The 22500-nt window shown below is 36.6% G+C and overlaps 1 protein-coding gene across 1 annotated transcript in view; it reads left to right on the forward strand.

Moving 5' to 3' along the window:
* Positions 1-4227: 4227 nt before the first annotated feature.
* LOC144977436 (uncharacterized) overlaps positions 4228-22500 on the forward strand; it is a gene marked incomplete at its 5' end in the record, with an annotated part of 124718 nt that continues 106445 nt past the window's right edge. The window contains 1 exon segment of the mRNA XM_078922650.1: positions 4228-5247. Coding sequence (XP_078778776.1) covers positions 5120-5247 — 128 coding nt within the window.

Raw genomic sequence — 22500 nt, forward strand, 5'->3', positions numbered from 1 at the left:
AAAACAGATAAAGGATGAAGGATATAAAATAATTATAAATAAAGATAGATAAAGATAATGAAGTAATGAGGATAATAATGGATAATAGAAGATAGAAGATAGTAATAGAAAATAGATAGATAGTAGATGGGATGATGGTAATAGATAATGAAGATAGTAGATAGATAATAATAATAGATGGATAGATAATAGATAGATAATAATAATAGATGGATGATAATGGTAGAAGATAATAATAGAAGTAATAGATAATAGATATATGGTGGCTGGCTGGATAATAGATAGATAGATAGAAGTAGATAATGATGGCTGGATGGATAGATAATAGATAGATAATAGAAATACATAGATAGATAATAATAGGTGGTGGATGGATAGAAGATAGATAGATCATAGTAGATAGAAATGGATGGCTGGATGGAAGAAATAGATAGATAGATATAATAGATAATAGAAATGAAGAAGAAGAAATAATAGATAGGAAATGGATGGATGGATGGTGGATGTAAGAATAGCCCATAGAAAGAATTGTGTTTTTGTGGGTTGTCGTAGGGTTTCGTCCCGGTTCGAATTCCGAAAATGGGCTACACAATTCAACCCTAAAAGGGTTATTTCTTAATTTGTCACCGTACCAGGTTAAAATGGAAAAAAAAAAACCGAACAAGTGTGTATAAAGGTCCAGACAAAGCAAGTGGGCTATGTGGCCTTTTGTTTAGACACTCCCGTTTTGCGGATCGGAAGTTCTGGGTTTTCGCCCTCCCGGCGCATAGTTGAGTTTTGGAAAAGACTATTTAGACCCAATTCTTCCCGTACTCAGGAGTAAATGAGTACCTGGCCGTTAAACACGTTGTCTCTGACCGAAAAAAAAGCAAAAATCGCCTAAACAGTCAAGTGTTGCTTTTTGGTAGGGAACCTCCTAAACGCTTTGAGCGTTTTAATGGATTTTGGGCCCCTATATAAAAAGCCAAAGTTCAAGAAAAAAAAATATTTTTAAAAAAAAACATCCCAAAAACATCATCTCGTGGGGTCGAACCTCAGACCTTCTGATTATCGGTCAAACGGGCCACCTTTACCCCCTGACCGTAACAGAAAGTCTGAGGTTTCGACCCCACGAGGAGACTGACATTTTTGGGGATGTTTTTTTTTTACTTGTATTTTTTTTCTTGTTTTTTTCTGGCACCTTTCATAACATTGGGTTCATATTTTTTATCTAACGCGGTAGTGTTTTTCTAGAAAAAAAATAAATGTAACATGCGGCTTGTGGTCTAGTGGTATGACACCGCTTCGGATCGAAGCTCCGGGGGTGAGTCCCGCGCTCGGCGATATGATCCTTGGAAAGGCTCTTTACTCCAGTCTCTCACCTACCAGGTGTAAAATGGTACCTGGCCGTTGACAGCGTTTCTTTGTCCAAAAATTGAATACGCCTGACGGGTCGTCCCTCCTCTGTTAAGGTTGTGTTACCGGAACCCCTTGTAAAGCGCTTTGACACATTTTAGTGGATTTGCGCATATAAAGGCTAAAATTTAAAAAAATTTTTTTTTTTTTAACAGCCTGTTAGACTTCATGTCTCATCCTGTATGTAAAGTGTTTCCGTTAGTGGGAACCCGATTAAACGCCTCACAAATTTGTGGTTTTGCTTAAATATTGCGCTTGGCAAGAAGCCATAATATTGTCATCCGGAAGTATAAGGCCAACACACAAAACTGTGTGTACCATGAAACGAATATCTTATAATAGATGCAATGACTCACCCTCAGGTCTTGTTATTGTTTTTTGCCATCCACGTTTATGATAATGTCACTGAACGTATTAAACCCGACATAAACGTTCTTGGAACACACAGTTTTGTGTGTTGGGCCATTATACTTCCGGATGGCAATGTTATACTGCTTAGCCAAGCCAACTACTATAAAAAGCTCTTGTATTTTGGCCACAAGAGGTTGTAACGTTGATAGTTTCCTTATATTTCGTCTTTTTTTTATATTGTGTTTTAGGTTAAAAACGGTATCTAAGGTTTTATATTTTCGCTTGTTACCTCAATTCCATTTTTTTAAAAAAATTTAGTTTTATATAGAGAATATAAATAAAGGCTCAATGCATTTAAAAGGGTCCCTGGTAACAGCAACATTAACAATTGGACGTCTCATGCGCGTGTTAGGCGATTTACAATTTTTTTCGACAGAGACAACACTGTTAACGGCCAGGTACATTTTAACAAACCCGAAACGGAAAGGACGTGAAAAGAGCCTGTTCAAGGACTCAACTAGCGCCGAACAAAGCTCGAACCCGGGACTTCCGATCCGAAAGCGGTGTCATACACAAACCATATACCCAAAAATAAAAAAAGAAATTAATTACTATTAAAATAAATTCTTCTTTTCTTTTCTTTTTCTTCTTCTTTTTCTTTTTCTTCTTCTCCTCCTCCCCCCCCTCCCCCCTCCTCCCTCTCCTCCTCTCCCCTCCTCCCCCCCCTCCTCCTCCTCCTCCTCTTCTTTCCTCCTCCTCCTCCTCCTCCCCTCCTTCTTTTCTTCTTCTTCTTCTTCTTCTTCTCTTCTTTCTTTTCTTCTTCTTCTTCTTTTTTCTTCTTTTTTCTTTTTCTTCTTCTTCTTCCCTTTTTCTTTTTTCTTTTTCTTTTTCTTCTTCTTCTTTTTTTCTTCTTCTTCTTCTTCTTCTTCCTTTCTTCTTCTTCTTCTTCTTCTTTTTCTTCTTTTTTTTCTTCTTCTTCTTCTTCTTCTTTTCTTCTTTCCCCTTCTAGACCACACGGGCCCGGAGGTGCAATCACACCACAACACACGCACACCCACACACACCACACACACAACCACACACACCACAAAAAAGCAATAGGAAAGGCAAACATTATAAAGAACGAAGGGAGGAACCTATTCCACAAATACACTAATATTATAAAACGATTGCCTTCCCTTTTCGAGATTTCAAATAATAATATTATACAAATCAAAAAGCGCTTGTTATATTCACCTCTGGTTCATAATTTGCCATTGGAATGACCCAGAGCAAGTGAAAATATTTGCAGATTGAAAAGGGGGGGGAAATTTTTGACCTTGATTTAACAGATGTAATTGAAAATATCAAATTATGAAACTAGGGAACAGGACAGGTGTAATATAAAGATCTGGCAAGTTTATATGAAAGAAAAAGGAAAACACCAAGAAAAATTCATCCCAAAATATCAGTTGACCGGGACGAGGTTCGACACCTTCTTGTTACCTGTCAACTGCGACCATTACCGGTAAATTAAGGGGCTGGTTCGATCCCCAGTCAGTCGAGGTAGACTGATTCTTTGGGATGTTTTCTTTTTTCCTTGTATTTTTCTTTCTTGCTATGTCTGATGGCACCTTTTATACACACTTGTTCAGTTTTTTTTTTGTAACTGAGAAAGTTTTGGGTTGGTTTGAGTATACGAGCATTATAAATTGAGCTTTTATATAGGGCAATATCCACTAAACGTGCTCAAAGCGCTTTATAAGGGATTCCTGTAGAACGAAACATGACGCCTGTTAGGCGATATTACAATTTTTCGGACATAAACAACGCTGTTAACGGCCAGGGACTCATTTTACACCTGAGGACAGTGAGAGAATGTGGGTAAGAGCCTTTTCCAAGGACTCAACTATGCGCCGAGCGAGGCTCGAACCCAGGGCCTTCGATCCAAAAGCGAGTGTCATACCACAAGACCACATAGCCTGCCATTAAATAGTGGGCCCATAACATTTAGATGATCAGTTTGACGTCATTATTTAGTTTTTGCACCGCTTAGTGAGTTGTCGTTAGTAGAGCTCATGGAAACAAGTTATTTCATTGGTTGAACTATTGAATACAACTCATGATTTGTTTTCTTTTGTGGCAAAAGACTGGCATTTTGACGCCATTTTTTGGTCAGTGTCAGGCCATAACTTTACGAAGGCCTCGGTTCTAGTGTCAGGCTATATGTAACGATGGCTACGGACTGAGTGAGTCAATGCCAATCAAAACCCAGTGTTATTCATTCAACATTTTGCTATTCAATATAATATAATTATTTTTCATTGCTCATTTATCCATTCAGAAATCCAAAACAGAGGAGAGCGCTACAGCGCCTTCTGCAAACACCAGCAATCGTAGCAACAGCGCTACCATCTCCACCACCACCACTTCCATCACCAGCACCACCACCAACACCTCTGCCACCACCACCACCACCACCACCACCACCACCACCAATAACAACAACAACAATAACAACAACAGTATACCCCATAACAACAATAACAACTCAAGCAAGACTAAATTCAGAGCAGATGTCCGACGCGCGTCAAAGCTTTATCGAGCAGGCTCAGGCCATAGCCTGGTCAACAGATCTAGAGCGTCCAGTCTAGGCGATCACGAAATTGTCAATGTCAACGACCACTACAATAACAGTGCGGACAGACCACGACTCGCTAAACAGACTAGTGAAGCTGATCGGCTGAAGAGAGTTTTGGATCGAAGCTTCCGACTTCTATACGGACATGACCAGAATACATCTGCAGGAAGCGTGGATGAGGACGGCGATGGAGAAGCCAACAACTCCTTAAACTCCTCAATAAACTCCGCAGCAACTGCAGACAAGAAAGAAGAAGAAGAAGAAGAAAGCGAATCTTTTGAGGCGGAAACAACAGCTGACACAGCAGGTGACACGGAACCGGAAATACAGCAGCCGATATCAACAAATGACGAGGAATTAAATTATGATAACAAAAACAATGAAACTTTTGAATTCAAACCGGATACGGAAATACTTTTAGATACAAACAGGAAACAAAGCATCTTCCAGGAACTCGGAATAAACGAACCACCCATTAGCACCTCGCTCATCAATTCCGAATTTAAAGATTCGTCTTTTTCCATTTCTGAGGATAACCATTGCGTTGACTCATCATCAATATATGAGGGAAAATCGCTTTTGTTTGATGACACGGTAGGCGCAGAAGAACTCAACACATCTGCCACAAACAACAACAACAACAACAATAACAACGACACGTCGGCTACGCCTATTCCTTTGGATCTACAAGATAACGACAGTTGTTGCAGTTCCGTCATTGGAGCCCTACCAGCAGCGCCGCCTCTGTCCAAAATGAGAGAGCATATCAAGAAATTGCAGGCTGGGCGGTTTACGTCGGATAGTCGCCGGTCAAAGAGTTCCTCGGATGTAACGACCAAGTCTTCGGTATTAATTCGGATTGTCGCTGAGACACGAAGACAGTAAGTAGCTTTATTCTGTCGTACTCTGTAGGAAAAAAAAACCCATATCTAAAAATTTGGCCAGAAAATTCGTCCTTCAAATATCGATCTATTCAAATGACCCTCGTCTTGGTAAAAAACTCTCAACCTGGGACTTCGGCGAAGTCCCAGGTTTGAGAGTTTTTACCAAGACGAAGGTCATTTGAATAGATCGATATTTGAAGGACAGATTTTCTGGCCAAATTTTTAAATATGGGTTTTTTTTTCCAGAGTATGGCAACTTTCCGGTTGTTGTCTATTTTTGTGATACCCCTCCCCCCGAACTTACGCACACACTCACACACACACACACACACACACACACACACACACACACACACAACTCACAAACACATACACAAATACACACATCTCAAAACAATATTTTATTGGTGTTGTGCAGCCTTGTGGTATTTTGTCGTATGACACTCGTAGTCGGACTGGAAGGTTCAGGATTCGAGTTCGAGTCCTACTTTGAGCGGCGCGTAGTTGAGTCCTTGGAAAAGGCTCTTTGCTTACATTTTCTCACCGCCCTCAGGTGTAAAATAAGTACCTAGGCTGTTAACAGTTTTGCCTTTGTCCGAAAAAAAAAATGTAATATCATTAAACAGGCATCAGGTCTCGTCCTACATGTTACGTGTTGCTGTTGACTAGGGGCGCCTAGTACAACAATTTGAGCACGTTTAGTGGAGATTGCTCTATATAAATTATCACATAATACCAGTTTTAGACCACGGGTCATATTTTTTATGACAACAGTGGTTTGGCTTATGGAAAGATTTTAGTCTTTTCCTAGAATTACGAGTATTAATAGTCTAGATATCAAACACTCTTTGAAACTGCCCAAAATCAAATCATGACAATACTCCTATCCTATTGAGTGAATGTGTTTGCTGTCTAATTCACTCCCTTGTTTGGCGACAATATTATGATAATACTCTAATACGATTCAATAGTCTGATGTCATGCCGCCCGGCAACGGCGGCCATCTTGGTTCTAAACAAATAAAATCATTACATTTTTTATTCTTCATGCTGGCTCGAACTTTTCATATGCCTTGTGATCAGAATGTGTAAAAGTCAAAACATGATCAAATGTATGTGGGTTTTTTTTCCTCGGGATACCCTTTATGCTCGCCGGAGAAATATTTCATACGGCGTCCGCCATTGTTCCGATAGTTTAGAGCCAGTGTTACTAAGTTACCATGCGTCATTAGGAAGGAAGTGACGTTACGACTGTTGAAGAGTATTACAAGGATGGAAACACACGGGACCATCATCTAAGCGTTTGTGGACTGTGCACATGAGATGGTGTGATTTGTGATTTGTGATTTTCATCACCAAGCCTTAAGAAATATTTATTTAGACAGATACGTCTAAATTGTCAATATAATTGTATTCATAAAGGGGGAAACAGTCGGTGAAAAATACATAGCCCTTTCAAGACTGTATCAGTATGCAATTTTGATTTAAGAATTTAAAGATTTTAAAAGAAAAATATTTTTAAACATTTTTTGTGTGCTGACACAAATGTTCAAGTGCTTTCTTCTTTATTATGAAATAAATGTTTATATTCCATGTCCCCAAAAGTCAATGTTTGTATGTTTAATGTCAACATTCAATGAGACTTCTTACGACCGACCGACGAAGACATTAAAAAAAAATACAAGTAGCTCTCAAACTTGTCTTTATTCTCATGAATTACAAATTTATTATCGTCGATTTGTTTGCAGGAACTTGGTATACAAATAGTCTCTTTGTCTACAACAAGGTCAAGTTGATCTGCTGCCAGTTAGTCTCTCTCTCTATCTCTCTCTCTCTCTCTCTTTCTCTCTCTCTCTCTCTCTCTCTCTCTCTCTCTCTTTCTCGCTATCTCACTTTCCCCTTCTCTCTCTCCCTCTCCCTCTCCCTCTCTCTCTTTCTCCCTCTCCCTCTCACCCCCTTTCCCCCCTCTCTCCCCCCTCTCTTTCTCATTTCCTCTTCCTTTCCTCTTTCTCCTCCCTCTCTCTTTCTCCCCTCTTTCTCCCTCTCCCTCCCTCGTCCCCTTCTCTCCTCTCTCTATCTCTAACTAGGGCTATTTGAAAGACGAGGTGAAATGCTCCATAGTTTGTTAAATTGATTAGGACAATGTGTTCTATGAGTGTAAAAATGACACATCAAAAACTAGGAATATTTTTTATTTGAAAGGCGAGGTGAAATGTGTTCTAGACTTTGAAACCATTAAATCACAATGAATGACAACAATAAAACATTTAATCCCCTTTTTGATAGAGCTTTATAGTTATTTAAAGAGGTGGGGGGGGGGGGGGGGGGGGGGGGGGGGGATAGACGGTGTTACAAGTAGGCCTGGCGCTATTCAATATCTTATACTTCGTGCAAGGAGGGTGTATCATGTTTTCTCTCTCTCTCTCTCTCTCTCTCTCTCTCTCTCTCTCTCTCTCTCTCATTCTTTTTTTTTTTTTCTTCTCTTGCATACACACACACAGACACACACACAATATATATATATATATATATATATATATATATATATATATATATATATATATATAAATAGTTTGATACTTTAGTGTGTAATTTGAGAGAACCCCCCCCCCCCCCCCCCCACCCAAAACCACCCAACAAACAGAGCAGGCTTCATGCGCAATTCATCACCACACAGTCAATAGAATAAGCGATATAATATATATATAATATATATATATATATATATAATATATATATATATATATATATATATATATATATATATATATACATAAACCAAGGTGGCAGCCAAAAGCATCGAACTTTAGTCTTCCAGTTAAGATACCGATGCCCTATCCACTCGGCTATCTCTGCAGAGTAATCAGGGAACAAAATCTTGAGTGACTCAAATGGTATCGAATACATAACTTATCGATCTAATTCATTGAATAGATATTGCACCACAATGCCATAGTTCGAAAGAAGAACAAAAAACACGTTTTTAAAATTTTGGCCAGAAAACTCGTCCTTCAAATAGCGATCGATTTAAATGATCCTCATATTGGCAAAAGCTCTCAAACCTGGTACTTCGCCGAAGTCCCAGGTTTGAGAGCTTTTGCCAAGATGCGGGTCATTTTAATCGATCGCTATTTGAAGGACAAGTTTTCTGGCCAAAATTTTAAAAAAGTGTTTTTTTTCAGAGTATGGTTTGTAGTATAGGAATATCTAACATAGTGTATAGTTCTACTGAAAATATACCTTTTGTTACTTTGATATTAGACACTCGGTAAACAATTGATACTTCAAAGTCCATGGCTTTTTATGAACGTTCATTTTATTTTCTTTCTTACTCTTTCTCTCTCTCTCTCTCTCTCTCTCTCTCTCTCTCTCTCTCTCTCTCTCTCTCTCTCTCACACACACACACACACACACTCTCACTCTCTCTCTCTCTCTCTCTCTCTCTCTCTCTCTCTCTCTATATATATATATATATATATATATATATATATCTTTTCTATATTTCTCTCTATTAGGTTTATTTCTGTCTTTCGGAATGTTAATGTGTGTGTGTGTGTGTGTGTGTGTGTGTGTGTGTGTGTTGTTTGTGTATTTGTGTTTGAATGTCTTTATCTCATTTACCCCCTTCTCTCCCCCCCCCCCTCTCTCTTTCTCTCTTTCTCTCTCTCTCTCTTTCTTTCTCGCTCCCCCTCCCCTCTTTCTCTCTCTTTGTTTCTCACTCCCTCCTCCCCCCCCCCCTTTCTCTCTCTCTTTCTTTCTCGCTCCCCCTCCCCTCTTTCTCTCTCTTTGTTTCTCACTCCCTCCTCCCCCCCCCCTTTCTCTCTCTCTTTCTTTCTCACTCCCCCCCTCTCTCTCTCTCTCTCTCTTTCTTTCTCACTCCCTCTCTCTCCCTTTCTCTCTCTCTCTCTCTCTCTCTCTCTCTCTCTCTCTCTCTCCCCTCTCTCTCTCTCTCCATCTCTCCCTCCACTTACCATCCTTTCTCCTTCCTTCTTTCCCTCCATCCTCCATCCCTCCCTCCCTCCTGCAGCCTCCTCCATCCCAGTCGATTGATCCTAATGGCAGCACACCGCAGACATTCCAGCACACGGTTCGATGACTTGACTGACTTGTCTGTAACTGAGATGGTACCTAGAGATTTGGATGCAATACAAACACTGCCCACCGCCTTTTGTGTGCCACACTGTAATACCATCTCTCCCCCACTCAAAGTGGGTTTATTTCGTGGCCTTCGTAAAGTTATGGCCTGATACTGACCAAAAAATGACGTCAAAATGCCAGTCTTTTGCCACGAAAGAAAACAAATCGTGAGTTGTATTCAATAGTTCAGCCAATGAAATAACTTGTTTCCATGAGCTCTACTAACAACTCACTAGAAGGTGCAAAAAAAAAAACCCAACAAATAATGACGTCAAACTGCCAGTCCTTTTGGATTTCAGTGTCAGGCTATAACATAACGATGGCTACGGTTTATTTCCATTGTGCATTTGTGTCTGTATTATTATTGTGTTAGGTCTAGGTTTTGAACAAAAGTGAAATGTGACCATTCGTTACAAAATGGGTTTATCCCTTTTAGACCAGGATGCTTTAATATCTCCTTACCAACCATTTTCAGGATTTTCCCCAAAACTTCACACGCAACTAACAGAACACTATATTTGTTATCATTCAAACACAATAGCAGTAAAGTTCTTGCGATACATAATTTCTTTAGCAAAACAAGCTCTGCAACACACTGTTCATTTTCTTTAAATTTTATGATGTCAAAAGAAATTTGAAAAAGAAAAATGTTGGTTGTATCGAAACGAATGTGGCGATTTTTCTGTAGTTGTTAAGTAGAGGGTTACGTCAGCTGACGAAGGGTTTGTACAAACCCGAAACGTCCATTGTATGTATTGTTCCTATACGAAGTCTCTCCATTTTCACTATTTCGTTAATATTTTCACGATGCTTAAATTAATGTCTTTATCGATAGAGAGGTGTTTGAATCAATTTTATGCCAGAGAAACAAAATTTCTCTCCCTCTCTCAGTGGATCATTTTCAAGGTGCATTCATTGTGTCTATATAGATAGTATGCGCTTGGCTTAGAAGCTCATAACATTGCCATCCGGAAGTATAACGGACCAACACACAAAACGGTGTGTATCCATGACCGTTTATAGTCGGGTTAATACAGTTCAGTGAGCATTACTCATAAACGCGGATGGCAAAAAACAATAACAAAGACCTGAGTGACGTCATCTACATACTATCTATAGATAGTTCGAAGATGACCTCACTCAGGTCTATGTTATTGGTTTTTTTTTTTCATCCGTGTTTATGAGTTATTCTCACTAAACCGTCTTAACCTGACTATAAACGTTCATGGTTACACATGGCTTTGTGTGTTGGTCCGTTATACTTCCGGATGGCAATGTTGTGAGCTTCTTAGCCAAGCGCATACTATCGATTGTTGTATTTGATGCTATGATTTTAAGAAAAATGAATTTCAACCAATAGTTCCATGACAATGTTATATGCACGTGACCATAAAATAGATTATCGAGAGAGTGAGATTTGAACCATTTCATCATAAAATTTAAAGACAATGAACAGTGTGCTGTAGAGCTTGTTTTACTAAAGAAACTATGTATCGGAAGAACTTACTGCTATAATGTCTGAGTGATAGAAAATATATTTCTTGTGTAAGTTGTGTGTGAAGTTTTTTGAAAAATCATGAAAATGGCTGGTAAAGAGAGGGTTAAACAGTGATATGTTGTGGTAAAGATCGTGTTTAATTAAAATAGTTTATCGAGATTGTGAATTTTGAACCATAACCATGCCAGTGTCACAACATAAATCAAACTCTAAGGGTTTCAATTCCACTGTAGGCTGTTTCTACACTGTTTTAATAGTTCCAAAACAGTGTTATGCTAGGATAATCATCGTGCTTTAAAGAATAAATATATTTCTTGAGAGAGTGGGTCTATTATTATTATTATTATTATTTATTATTATATATTATTATTATTATTATATTATTATTATTAATTTTATTATATTATTTATATTATTATTATTATTATATATTATTATTATTATTATTATTATTATTATTATTATTATTATTATTATTATTATTATTATATTATTATTATTTTATATATATTATTATTACTATTATTATTATATTATTATTGTTATATTATTATTATTATATATTATTATTATTATTATTATTATTATTATTATTATTATTATTATTATTATTATTATTATTTTTATTATATTATTATTATTATTACTATCATTATTATTATTATTACTATTATTATTATTATTATTATTATTATTATTATTATTATTATTATTATTATTATTATTATTATTATTACTATCATTATTATTATTATTATATTATTATTGTTATATTATTATATTACTATATTATTATTTATTATTATTATTATTATTATTATTATATTATTATTATTATTATTATTATTATTATTATTATTATTATTATTATTATTATTATTATTATTATCATTATTATTATCATTATGTGTTATAGCGCCAGTATCCACAAATAGTGCTCAGAGGTGCTTTACAATAGTTTATTTTGGTATCCCACAAGTTCATTCATTCGACTACAAAATCACCGCAACAATCACGCGCACACACACACACACACACACACACACACACACACACACACACACATCTTTTGTTCGAAGTTCACATAGAATCACTGTCAGCAGAATGAAAAAAGATTTAATTTTAAATGCCGTTTGAAGACTGGTAAATTTGAAATTACTTTATGCCATTGTGACAACAACTCTATGTGTTACATTACCACGGTGTATTGTGTGAGGTATAGATAGTTCGAAGATGACGTCACTAAGGGATTTGTTATTGTTTTTTGCCATCCGCGTTTATTAGTAATGCTCATTAAACTGTATTAACCCGACTATAAACGTCCATGGATACACACAGTTTTGTGTGTTGGTCCGTTATACTTCCGGATGTCAATGTTATGAGCTTCTTAGCCAAGCGCATACTATCTGTAGATAGTTCGAAGACGTCACTCAGGTCTTTGTTATTGTTTTTTGCCATCCGCGTTTATGAGTAATGCTCACTGAACTGTATTAACCCGACTACAAACGTTCATGGATAAACACAGTTTTGTGTGTTGGCCCGTTATACTTCCGGATGGCAATGTTATGAGCTTCTGAGCAAAGCGCATACCATCTATATTCATAAAAATATCTTTATGGAAAATGTGACCAATATTCCAATAACAACGGCTTAAGCTGTGTGTGTTGGTAAGTTTCATCCGGCCGACTGATTTTGTGAATAGTTTACTTTAATGCATAACATCGAAACATTCAAACTGACTGAATATTTTTCTTTCTCTCTCTCTCTCTCTCTCTCTCTCTCTCTCTCTCTCTCTCTCTCTCTCTCTCTCTCTCTCTCTCTCTCTCTCTCTCTCTCTCCATATATATGGTCTTGTGGTATGACACTCGCTTTCGGATCGGAAGTTCCTGGATTCGAGCCTCGCTCGGCACATAGTTGAGTCCTTGGAAAAGGCTCTTTACTCACATTCTCTCATCGTACTCAGGTGTAAAATGAGTACCTGGCCGTTAACAGCGTTGTCTCTGTCCGAAAAAATTATAATATCGCCTAACAGGCGTCATGTCCCGTCCTATATGTTAAGTGTTGCTGTTGGCCGGGGACCCCTTGTAAAGCGCTTTGAGCACGTTTAGTAGATATTGCGCTAGATAAAAGCTTAATTATATATATAAATATATATATATATATATATATATATATATATATATATATATATTTATATATAATAATTGATGCTTTCCGTTTAAGTAAAATAGTCACAACATCCACCAGCCGGATATAACGGACCAACAATCAAAAATACGCGTAACCTTGAACCTTAATGATAGTCTGTTTAATAGAATTTAGCGAGAACTAAATAATCAAAATAGTTGTCCAAAGAAAAAAAAAATTAAAAAAAAATAAATTAAAAAAGAAAAAAAAAACTATACCAAAGAGTTCAGGGACGTCAATTTCAATCAATCTATTATAGATTAAAAATCAATCAGTTTTGAAAACAGATAGTGCTAGCTCATCGATGTGTCTGTATAGGCATAATTTTTGTGTCCAAAACAATCTAATCTATTATCTAGATAAGCCATTTTGATAGGAGATCACAAACTCTCACAGCTGGGGATTAGACAGTTATTTACTGACATACTCTGCAAAGACACGTCTTAAAAAAATAATTGAGATTTATGTAGAGCACTAAATGTGCTCAAAGCGATTTACAAGGGGTAAACAGCAACATTTAACATGTAGGACGGGACATGCCGCCTGTTAGGCGATATTAACAAATAGGTTGGGTTGGCGATCAACATTGTTCCGAACAACCAGTTGTAAAATTTTTTACCATTAAGCACAGAACTACTGGCAAATCTAAAAATAATAAAACTATTTTTTAAAGACTGATATACAAGCAACTTGTAAAACTTATTTTTATTTCAGGCTAATGCTATCATCCGTTGACTCAAATTAATACAAAGAAAATCTACTAGGTCGTAATATTCAGTCCTTTTAGACGTTTGACTGTCATTGCCAGTATAATTTATTCTACGCAATTCTAGGGTATCCACAACACAAATTGATGACGCAATTTTAAATCTCTCTTGATACTATCAAGTAATGATATTCATTCTCTGTCATTGCCAGTTTCATTTTTTTGAATTTATAGCCAGAAATATCAGACTTGTGTTGAGTTTGTATGTTTTATTGAGGAGAATGGACACCATATTTCAGGGTTATAATGCCAGCAATTTATATTTTTTGACTAGTTTAACATTTAATTAGGCTTTTAAGCATCTGGTTCGTTCCGACATAATACCGTTGTGAGATTGTGAATCACAAATGAGCTTGTTTTCGTTTGCAAAATTAAATTAAATGATTAGTGAATTCACTTTGAGGGGGGTGGGCGTGTGATGGTGGTGTTGGTGTTGGTGGTGATGGTTGTAGTGGTGGTGATCTCGGTTGTGATTGTGGTGGTGGTGATTGGGGTGGTGGTGGTTTTGGTGGTAGTTGTGGTGGTGGTGGTGGTTGTAGTGGTGATGATCTTGGTTGTGATTGTGGTGGTGTTGATTGTGGTGGTGTTGATTATGGTGTTGGTGCTGGTGGTGATGGTTGTAGTGGTGGTTGTAGTGGTGGTGATCTTGGTTGTGGTTGTGGTTCTGGTGGTTCCAAGTTGTTGCAATTTTAAAATTTAAACAAACAAAGTAATATATAATACACACACACACACACACACACACATATATATATATATATATATATATATATATATATATATATTATATATATATATATTATATTAATATATATATATTCATAAACCAACATTAATTTCCTACTTATCTGCCCCTTTCCCAAAGCCGTTCTTTGGCGTGTATGAGTATGAGGGTGATTATGACAGAACAGAAAAACACTTGACGTTTTGTTTGATGTTCTCGTGTTAGAACACAGAGTTCCTGGCCCCTATGAATAAATGAACCGAATGGCTTTTGACTCCTCGCCGGCGACAATTTTACGCTTAGGTAAAAGTTAAGAATGGAACTGTAAACATATCGGTATCACATTGAAATCCGTCACAATGCGTGACATTTATTTCCCTTGTTTGGACGCCGAAAGTTTTTATTCTCTCCACTTTTTTTATATTAGTCTTGCCTAAGGTTAGTTAAAATCAAAGTTAACAGCCGTACCTTGGGGAAAAAAAACTTGAATTAAAAAATTTGGCCAGAAAACTCGTCCTTCCCATATCGATTGATTTAACTGAACCTCATCCTGGCAAAAAAACTCTCAAACTTGGTTCTTCCTTGAAGACTTCGTGAAGTCCCAGGTTTGAGCATTTTTGCAAAGATGAGGGCCGTTTAAATCAATCAATATTTGAAGGACGAGTTTTCTGGCCAAATTTTAAATATGGGTTTTACCAGAATACTGCATGCAGTTCACTGGTTAAGGACATAAAATCGTTTTTCCCGTTTCCAGAAGATACGGCAATCAAACAAATAACTACAAGAAATAAATCTATGTGTGACTCATCAATTATAAACGGTAATATGTCGGAATGATCCGGAGGACGGAAAATTATTTAAAACTTAAAGTAATTTGGTGACATTATTTTAACTTATAACTCCTTAAATATATATAGGTCACCTAGTTTGTGAGCCATCGTCTTAAATTGGAATTATGTCGGGATTATTATTTATAGTAATAATAATTATATTTATAGCCAGTAATATGAGATTTGACCCATATTTCCATTTATTTCATTTATATATATATATAAATAAATATCGATTGATTTAAACGGTCCTCATCTTTGCAAAAATGCTCAAACCTGGGACTTCACGAAGTCTTCAAGGAAGAACCAAGTTTGAGAGTTTTTTGCCAGAATGAGTTTCAGTTAAATCGATCGATAGGGGAAGGACGAGTTTTCTGGCCAAATTTTTTAATTCAAGTTTTTTTTTCCAAGCTGTTAACTTTGAATTTAACTATCTAACCTAAGGCAAGACTAAGATTAAAAATGGAGAGAATATATATATAAATGAAATAAATGGAAATATGGGTCAAATCTCATATTGCTGGCTATGAATATTGTTATTTTTACTATAAATAATAATCCCGACATAATTCCAATTTAAAACGATGGCTCACAAACTAGGTGCACCTATATGCAGGTCTGATCACCGAACACAATAATTATGAGCTTGATTTAACATTGTTGTAATAGACAAAATTTCGCGTTGGTTTGATATCGAGTTCATTTAATATTCCAATACAACAACAATGAGACCATAACAATTTGGGTTATCAGTTATCAGACCTGCAGATAATTACACGTCGGTCGGTCATATAAACAAACGCCCCCGACATCATAACATACCGTTTTGAGGTGATGGGTTAGATATGATAATAATATTATAATATATAAAATAAAATCAGAGTGTACTTGAACTTTCAGTGGTTATGATAATTCTGTGTTTATGTTATAAAGACACGTGTTGTATTCTGTCGTTTTATTGAAGTACACAGTAGATATGTGCTATAAGGTTACCATTGAAAATACTGAGTAGAAAACGGTAAGGGCTGCCTGAAGCCGATGATCGTAAAATACTAACGAAAGAGTGAAAATGAAAGGCTTCGCATGGGAACAAAACAGACAATGGACGTTTCGGGTACAAACCCTTCGTCAGCACAACAATACACAAATAAACGTGGAAAAAACCTTCGTCAGCACAACAATACACAAATAAACGTGGGAAAAAATTTTTTTCCACGTTTATTTGTGTATTGTTGTGCTGACGAAGGGTTTGTACCCGAACGTCCATTGTCTGTGTTGTTCCCATACGAAGCCTTTCCATTTTCACTCTTTCGTTAGTATTGAAAATACTGTGATTTTTAAAACAACGGCAGTATTACTCGAGCCGACAATGAATTGAAGAGTGATTTTACAAAACTCCCTAACTCCATTTTTCCCATTTTGAGATAATGAGGATAATTAATTTCCCCTAAAAATTTCTCTCTCGGTCTAGAATCAATTTATCATATTTAAACTTCAAATTCACACAAATTTAAGTGAAATTATTGTTCCGTTTGATGAATAAAATAAAATGTTTACGCTTCATGTGATTCATCTCATTGGTGGGAAATCTGAAAAAGTAGAAAAATCGATTTTAATGGGTTTTGGAAAACCAGGCTTGAATTAGTCTTGAACTAGAAGAGATTGGCTATAGGTTAGTGTGTTTATGTGTTCTTTAGTGTGTTTATGTGTTCTTTAGTGTGTTTATGTGTTCTTTAGTGTGTCTGTGTTTTCTTTAGTGTGTTTATGTTTTCTAAGTCGTCAAGTAGATTGTCCTACATTAACAGTCATAAAATAACGGAGTGGTTTTCTCAAGTGTGAATTTCTATTTCGTTAATTGTGTAGATTTTGGCGCTTGGAGCGTCGCTGTAGCGACGAGAGGGATTGGAACACGTCAATAGAATCATTGGTGTTGAGGATACCGTGCGCTATATAAGAGTGTGTTATTATTATTATTATTATTATTATTATTATTATTATTATTATTATTATTATTATTATTATTATTATTATCATCATCATCATCCTCATTATTATTATTATTATTATTATTATTATTATTATTATTATTATTATTATTATTATTATTATAATCGCTGTATCATACTGTGTTTTGGAAATTCAAGGATGAAAAATATAATTCGCGAAGTCCCAGGTTTGAGAGTTTTTGCCAAGATGAGGGTCATTTAAATCGATCGATATTTGAAAGGCGCTTTTTTTCTGGGCAACTTTTAAAATACGCGTCTTTCCAGAGTACGTCGGTGCACTGGTCAAAAGTCACTTTTGTCATCTTGTTGATTTGATACGACGTCTACATATATGCAGGTCTGACATCCGAAACTAATTTTGGGCCTAGTTTTATAATGATAACTTTGTTGTAATGAACTCTATTTTGCGTCGCATTTTTTTTTTTTTTTGAGATTTCTATTACGACAATGAGCCCATAAGAAATTGGGTTATCAGACCTGCAAATAAGTGCACGTCGCTTTAATAACATACCGTTTTGATGCAATAAATGGCTGGATTGTGATATAAAATGAAACATGAATTGATTAAAATTGATAATTTATATTGTAAAGTGCCCAGAGCTTGTGTTTTACACGAGAATGAGCGCTGTATAAATGTGTATTATTATTATTATTATTATTATTATTATTATTATTATTATTATTATTATTATTATTATTATTATTATTATTATTATTATTATTATTATTATTATTCCACGTAGATAATTTGACATGAAAACACAAGAGTGTATGGTGTCCAATGCAGGTCATTATAAAACCCATTTGGATCCAACTCGAAATTTCATTGGATTATTTCAAACTGAAACAATTTGTTTTTCAAATGGGGCGTTGGATATAACGCGATTTAGCATTTAAATTACCAATTATTGCGAAATTGAAAAAGAGCTTATTTTAGAACACACATATTCTACACGACAAAGACTCGGTTCTGTTGGATTTATTTGTTTCGTCATCTTGTGCTAAAAAATTGTAGATACAAACTTTGAATTCAGTTTCACCGGAGGATAGATAAACGTACAACACGATTTCACCATGATGCGGAGAGTGGCTATCGCAGCTTTAAGGTAAATATCACACTTAATATATAATACTAAAATATGTAACTTATTGCAATTTGCCTATCGCTTTTTTAAAAAAAAATCCAAATTTTAGGACCCCGTGGCGCACTCGATCGTAGCCATCGTAAAGTTATAGCCTGACACTGACCAAAAAATGACGTCAAAATGCCAGTCTTAGTGGGTTTGTGTGTCAGGATATATGTAGCCATCGTTAACACAATTGGATTCAATAGTCTGATGTCACGTCACCCAGCAACGGCGGCCATTGTGGTTCTAAACAAAGAAAATCGGTACTTTTTATTCCTCATGCTGGCTCGAACTTTTCATAATATGTTTTGTGATCAGAATGTGTAAAAGTCAAAACATGATCAGATTTATAACGTTTTTTTCCCTTCTGGATACGCTTTTATGCTCGTCGGAGAAATATTTCATGAGGGCGTCCGCCATTGCTCCGATAGTTTAGAGCCAGTTACTAAGTTACCATGCGTCCTTACGAGGGAAGTCACGTTAGGACTCTTGAAGCGTATTTGTCTATCGCTTTTTAAAAAAAAAATCCAAACTTTAGGACCCCGCGGCGCACCAGATAGTGCTTTCAAGTTTTTTTGTTTTATCATTTTCTGATAATAAATGATTCAATAGTCGCGAACTCCTGAGTTTGAAATTGATGGTTCGTCTGTGACCTCTTGTTGCTATGCCCGTCTAGCTATGGACAACGATGTTCACTGTCCATCCAGCATGATTGGGTAGCTGGGTCTGCTCGTTGTGGCAGAAAGTACGTTACAATAGTCTGGTGTTCTATCAAAAGGATAGCAAGCAGTTAATGGTTCCTCTGTGATCTTTTATTGCTATGCCTGTCAAGCTATTGAAATGGATGTCTTTTTAACTAGTATCTTATAGTATGAGCCTTCAGTTCTTCAATCAACATACATACAGTACATACACTTTTGAATATTCCGTCGGGTATCATATTATTAAAACGAATAAACGTTTAAATTTGTTTTATTTTTGACTCGAAAATTTAAAATAAAGTATATTTTGGCCCTGAAATCAACCTCTGACCTTGAATCGAAGACCCATGGCAACCTTAAGTGATTGTCTATCACCCGGAGTAAACAACTAGAAAATATTCTGCACTTGACTAGTGTCTTATTCTGATTATCATTATCAATGAATTGGGCAGGAAAGACGTGACGTCACACCATATGCTTTTTCCGATTCCAAAATGCTAAACTATCGGAACAATGGCGGACGCCATTATCTCCATCACCGCCTTTATGAAATACTTCTCCGACGAGCGTAAAAGTGTATCCAGAGGAGAAAAACATTATAAATCTGATCATGTTATACATGACTGACTTTTATACATTCTGATCACATGACATGTGAAAAAGTTCTAGCCAGCATGAAGAATAAAATGTTCCGATTCTCTTTGTTTAGAACCAAGCTGCTGGTTGCTGGGCGGACGTGACATCAGACTATTGAATCATATTCCAGCTTCTAAGGTCGCGTAACCAGTACGTCGGAGGACTAACAATGAATAGGTTATATATTGAATCATAATATGGTGTCAACTATTTTAGTAGCAGGACGTATAGGTAGATTCTGAAGATTACGGGACGTAAAACAGGGAGGGTGCATGATCATTAATGACAACCAGCATAATATAATATTTAGACTCAGGTGTAACATGAGTACCTGGCCGTTAACAGTGATTAGTTCTCTCTCCTTTAAAAAAAAATTGTAATATCGTGTTACCGGTGTCATGTCTCGTGCTACATGTTAAGTGTTGCTGTTGTAAAACTCTTTAAGAATATTTGGTAGAGGGTCCCGATAGCTCAGTTGGTAGGGCACTCGCTTCACACGAAAAGGGACCGAGATCGATCCCGGGTGCAGTCGAGATATTTTGCTGACAACCCCCCCCCCCCCCCCCTTTCCATCCAGCAGTGAAAGGGTAGCTGAATGTGTTAGATTTGGCGGAAAGTACTAGCGTCCTATCCAAAGAAAGCAAGCAATTGCTATTGTCCGTTTCACGCTATAGAAACCGGGATAAACCCCGGCTCCATGAGCCGAATAGCTCTGAGGCACAACAACAAAAGATTTTAGGTGGATATTGAACAATATAGATAGATCGAGGTTGACCCCCGTCTGGTCTTTGTTATTTTTATTTTGCCATCCACGTTTATGAGTAATTCTCACTGAATTTTATTGTCCAGACTATAAAAGTTCATGGTTACACAGAGTTTTGTGTGTTATATTTCCGGATGGCAATGCTCTGAGTTTCTGAGACAAGCGCATACTATCTATACATGCAAATATTCTATTTTGTGTAATGCTAAATCATATGTTAATGCCACGAGACTGATGATGAAAAATGTGTGTTGATTGATTGCTGTTATGAGACCAAAACTATTTTTAATTGAAATCTAAAGATATATTGCGCTTGGCTAAGAAGCTCACAACATTGCCATCCGGAAGTATAACGGACCAACACACAAAACTATGTGTGACCTTAAACGTTTATAGTCTAGTTAATACAGTTTAGTGAGAATTACTCACAAACGCGGTTGGCAAAAAAACAATAACAAAGGCCTGAATGACGTCATCTACGTTCTATCTATAGCGCCTTGGCCACGGAGCACTTTGACTGCTTGAATGAGGACTTGTTTATTTTGTCATCCTGCTAATGTGTGTTATATAAACAACTAGAATAGTTACAGCCACGAACACATTGTGTGTAAGCCCTTGAGATAATCCCACCACTCCAATCGATTGAGCACCCATTACCTCCCCTTACCTGCTGCCGCCATTGTTCCCTTGTCACTTTTTGATTTTTGGGGCCTGGCTGCTTTGATACTACGTAAAAATACTAGACTAGTACTTTTAGCTGCATCCCCCCCCCCCCCCCCCTCCCCAGCTTGTCTGTAACACAATATCAATTGAATTATGCGCTCAAAGTTTTTTTTTAACACAAAAGGTCAGCTTGAGTCCAGCTATTGGCGGCAGATTGTTGGAAAATGCTCTATACTTTTATTCATTAAACGTCCTCACCCCCTCCCCCAATTGTCCCCCTTTGTTTTTTTTTTAAATTTTGGATACTTTTGACACTACATGAAAAATGATTTATTTTAGCTTTTCAAGCTTTCATATGGCACGATTTCCTCCAAATGTGGTCAACATGCTTTAGAAGAGGCCCCAAGCCAATAGCAAACTTATTAGGCTCGTAAGAGAGCATGTTACAATCTTTTTTTCTACAAAAACAACGCAGCAACCGACCAGGTATTCAGTATAAACTTCTTCTTCTTCTTCTTCTTCTTCTTCTTCTTCTTCTTCTTCTTCTTCTTCTTCTTCTTCTTCTTCTTCTTCTTCTTCTTCTTCTTCTTCTTAGTCTTCTTCTTCTTCTTCTTCTTTTAAAATTTGTAACTTCAATTTTTGAAGATTCCACAGACCACAGTATTTTTCTTTCATTGGAGATGTGAGACTATTCCACTGTCTCAATGTCGATGGTATGAACGAGTACAAGTTGGCATCCATCCACTCTTGAGTAGGGAACCATAAACTTGGATGACTTTCTCTTATTTTGTTGAATATCACCGAGGGGTAATTTAACTCGATCTTTTAGGCCTCTGTAAACCCTCTCTTTGTCAAATGTAGGAAAATCGTCAAATTCATTATGATGCAAACAGCATTTTTCTTTGACACATTTGTTTTACAAATCACAATATTTGACAATATGTAGAGTCTTAGAATTTTACCATTTCCTAGAAGATGTCCTATACATAGAAAGAAAAGAGTTCTACTGGAAGTCGACTATACGGATCTTGAAAGTCACTACTCCCTCTTCATTTGATACATTCCCGTAATCCCTATCCCAACAACCATACTCTTAAAGTCGATTATTCCAGAAACTCCAGAACCCCCGATTCCCAGGTAGTACCGGTCACTCCCTAAACCTGTCCTGCTTTGAAGTCTCTGTTTGTTTTAGCTGGAATCTTTGACAGGTGAT

Source organism: Berghia stephanieae, chromosome 7 (assembly GCF_034508935.2).
Source record: "Berghia stephanieae isolate SIO BIC M18660-M18661 chromosome 7, UCSD_Bste_1.3, whole genome shotgun sequence".
In the NCBI taxonomy this organism is placed as follows: Eukaryota; Metazoa; Mollusca; class Gastropoda; order Nudibranchia; family Aeolidiidae; genus Berghia; species Berghia stephanieae.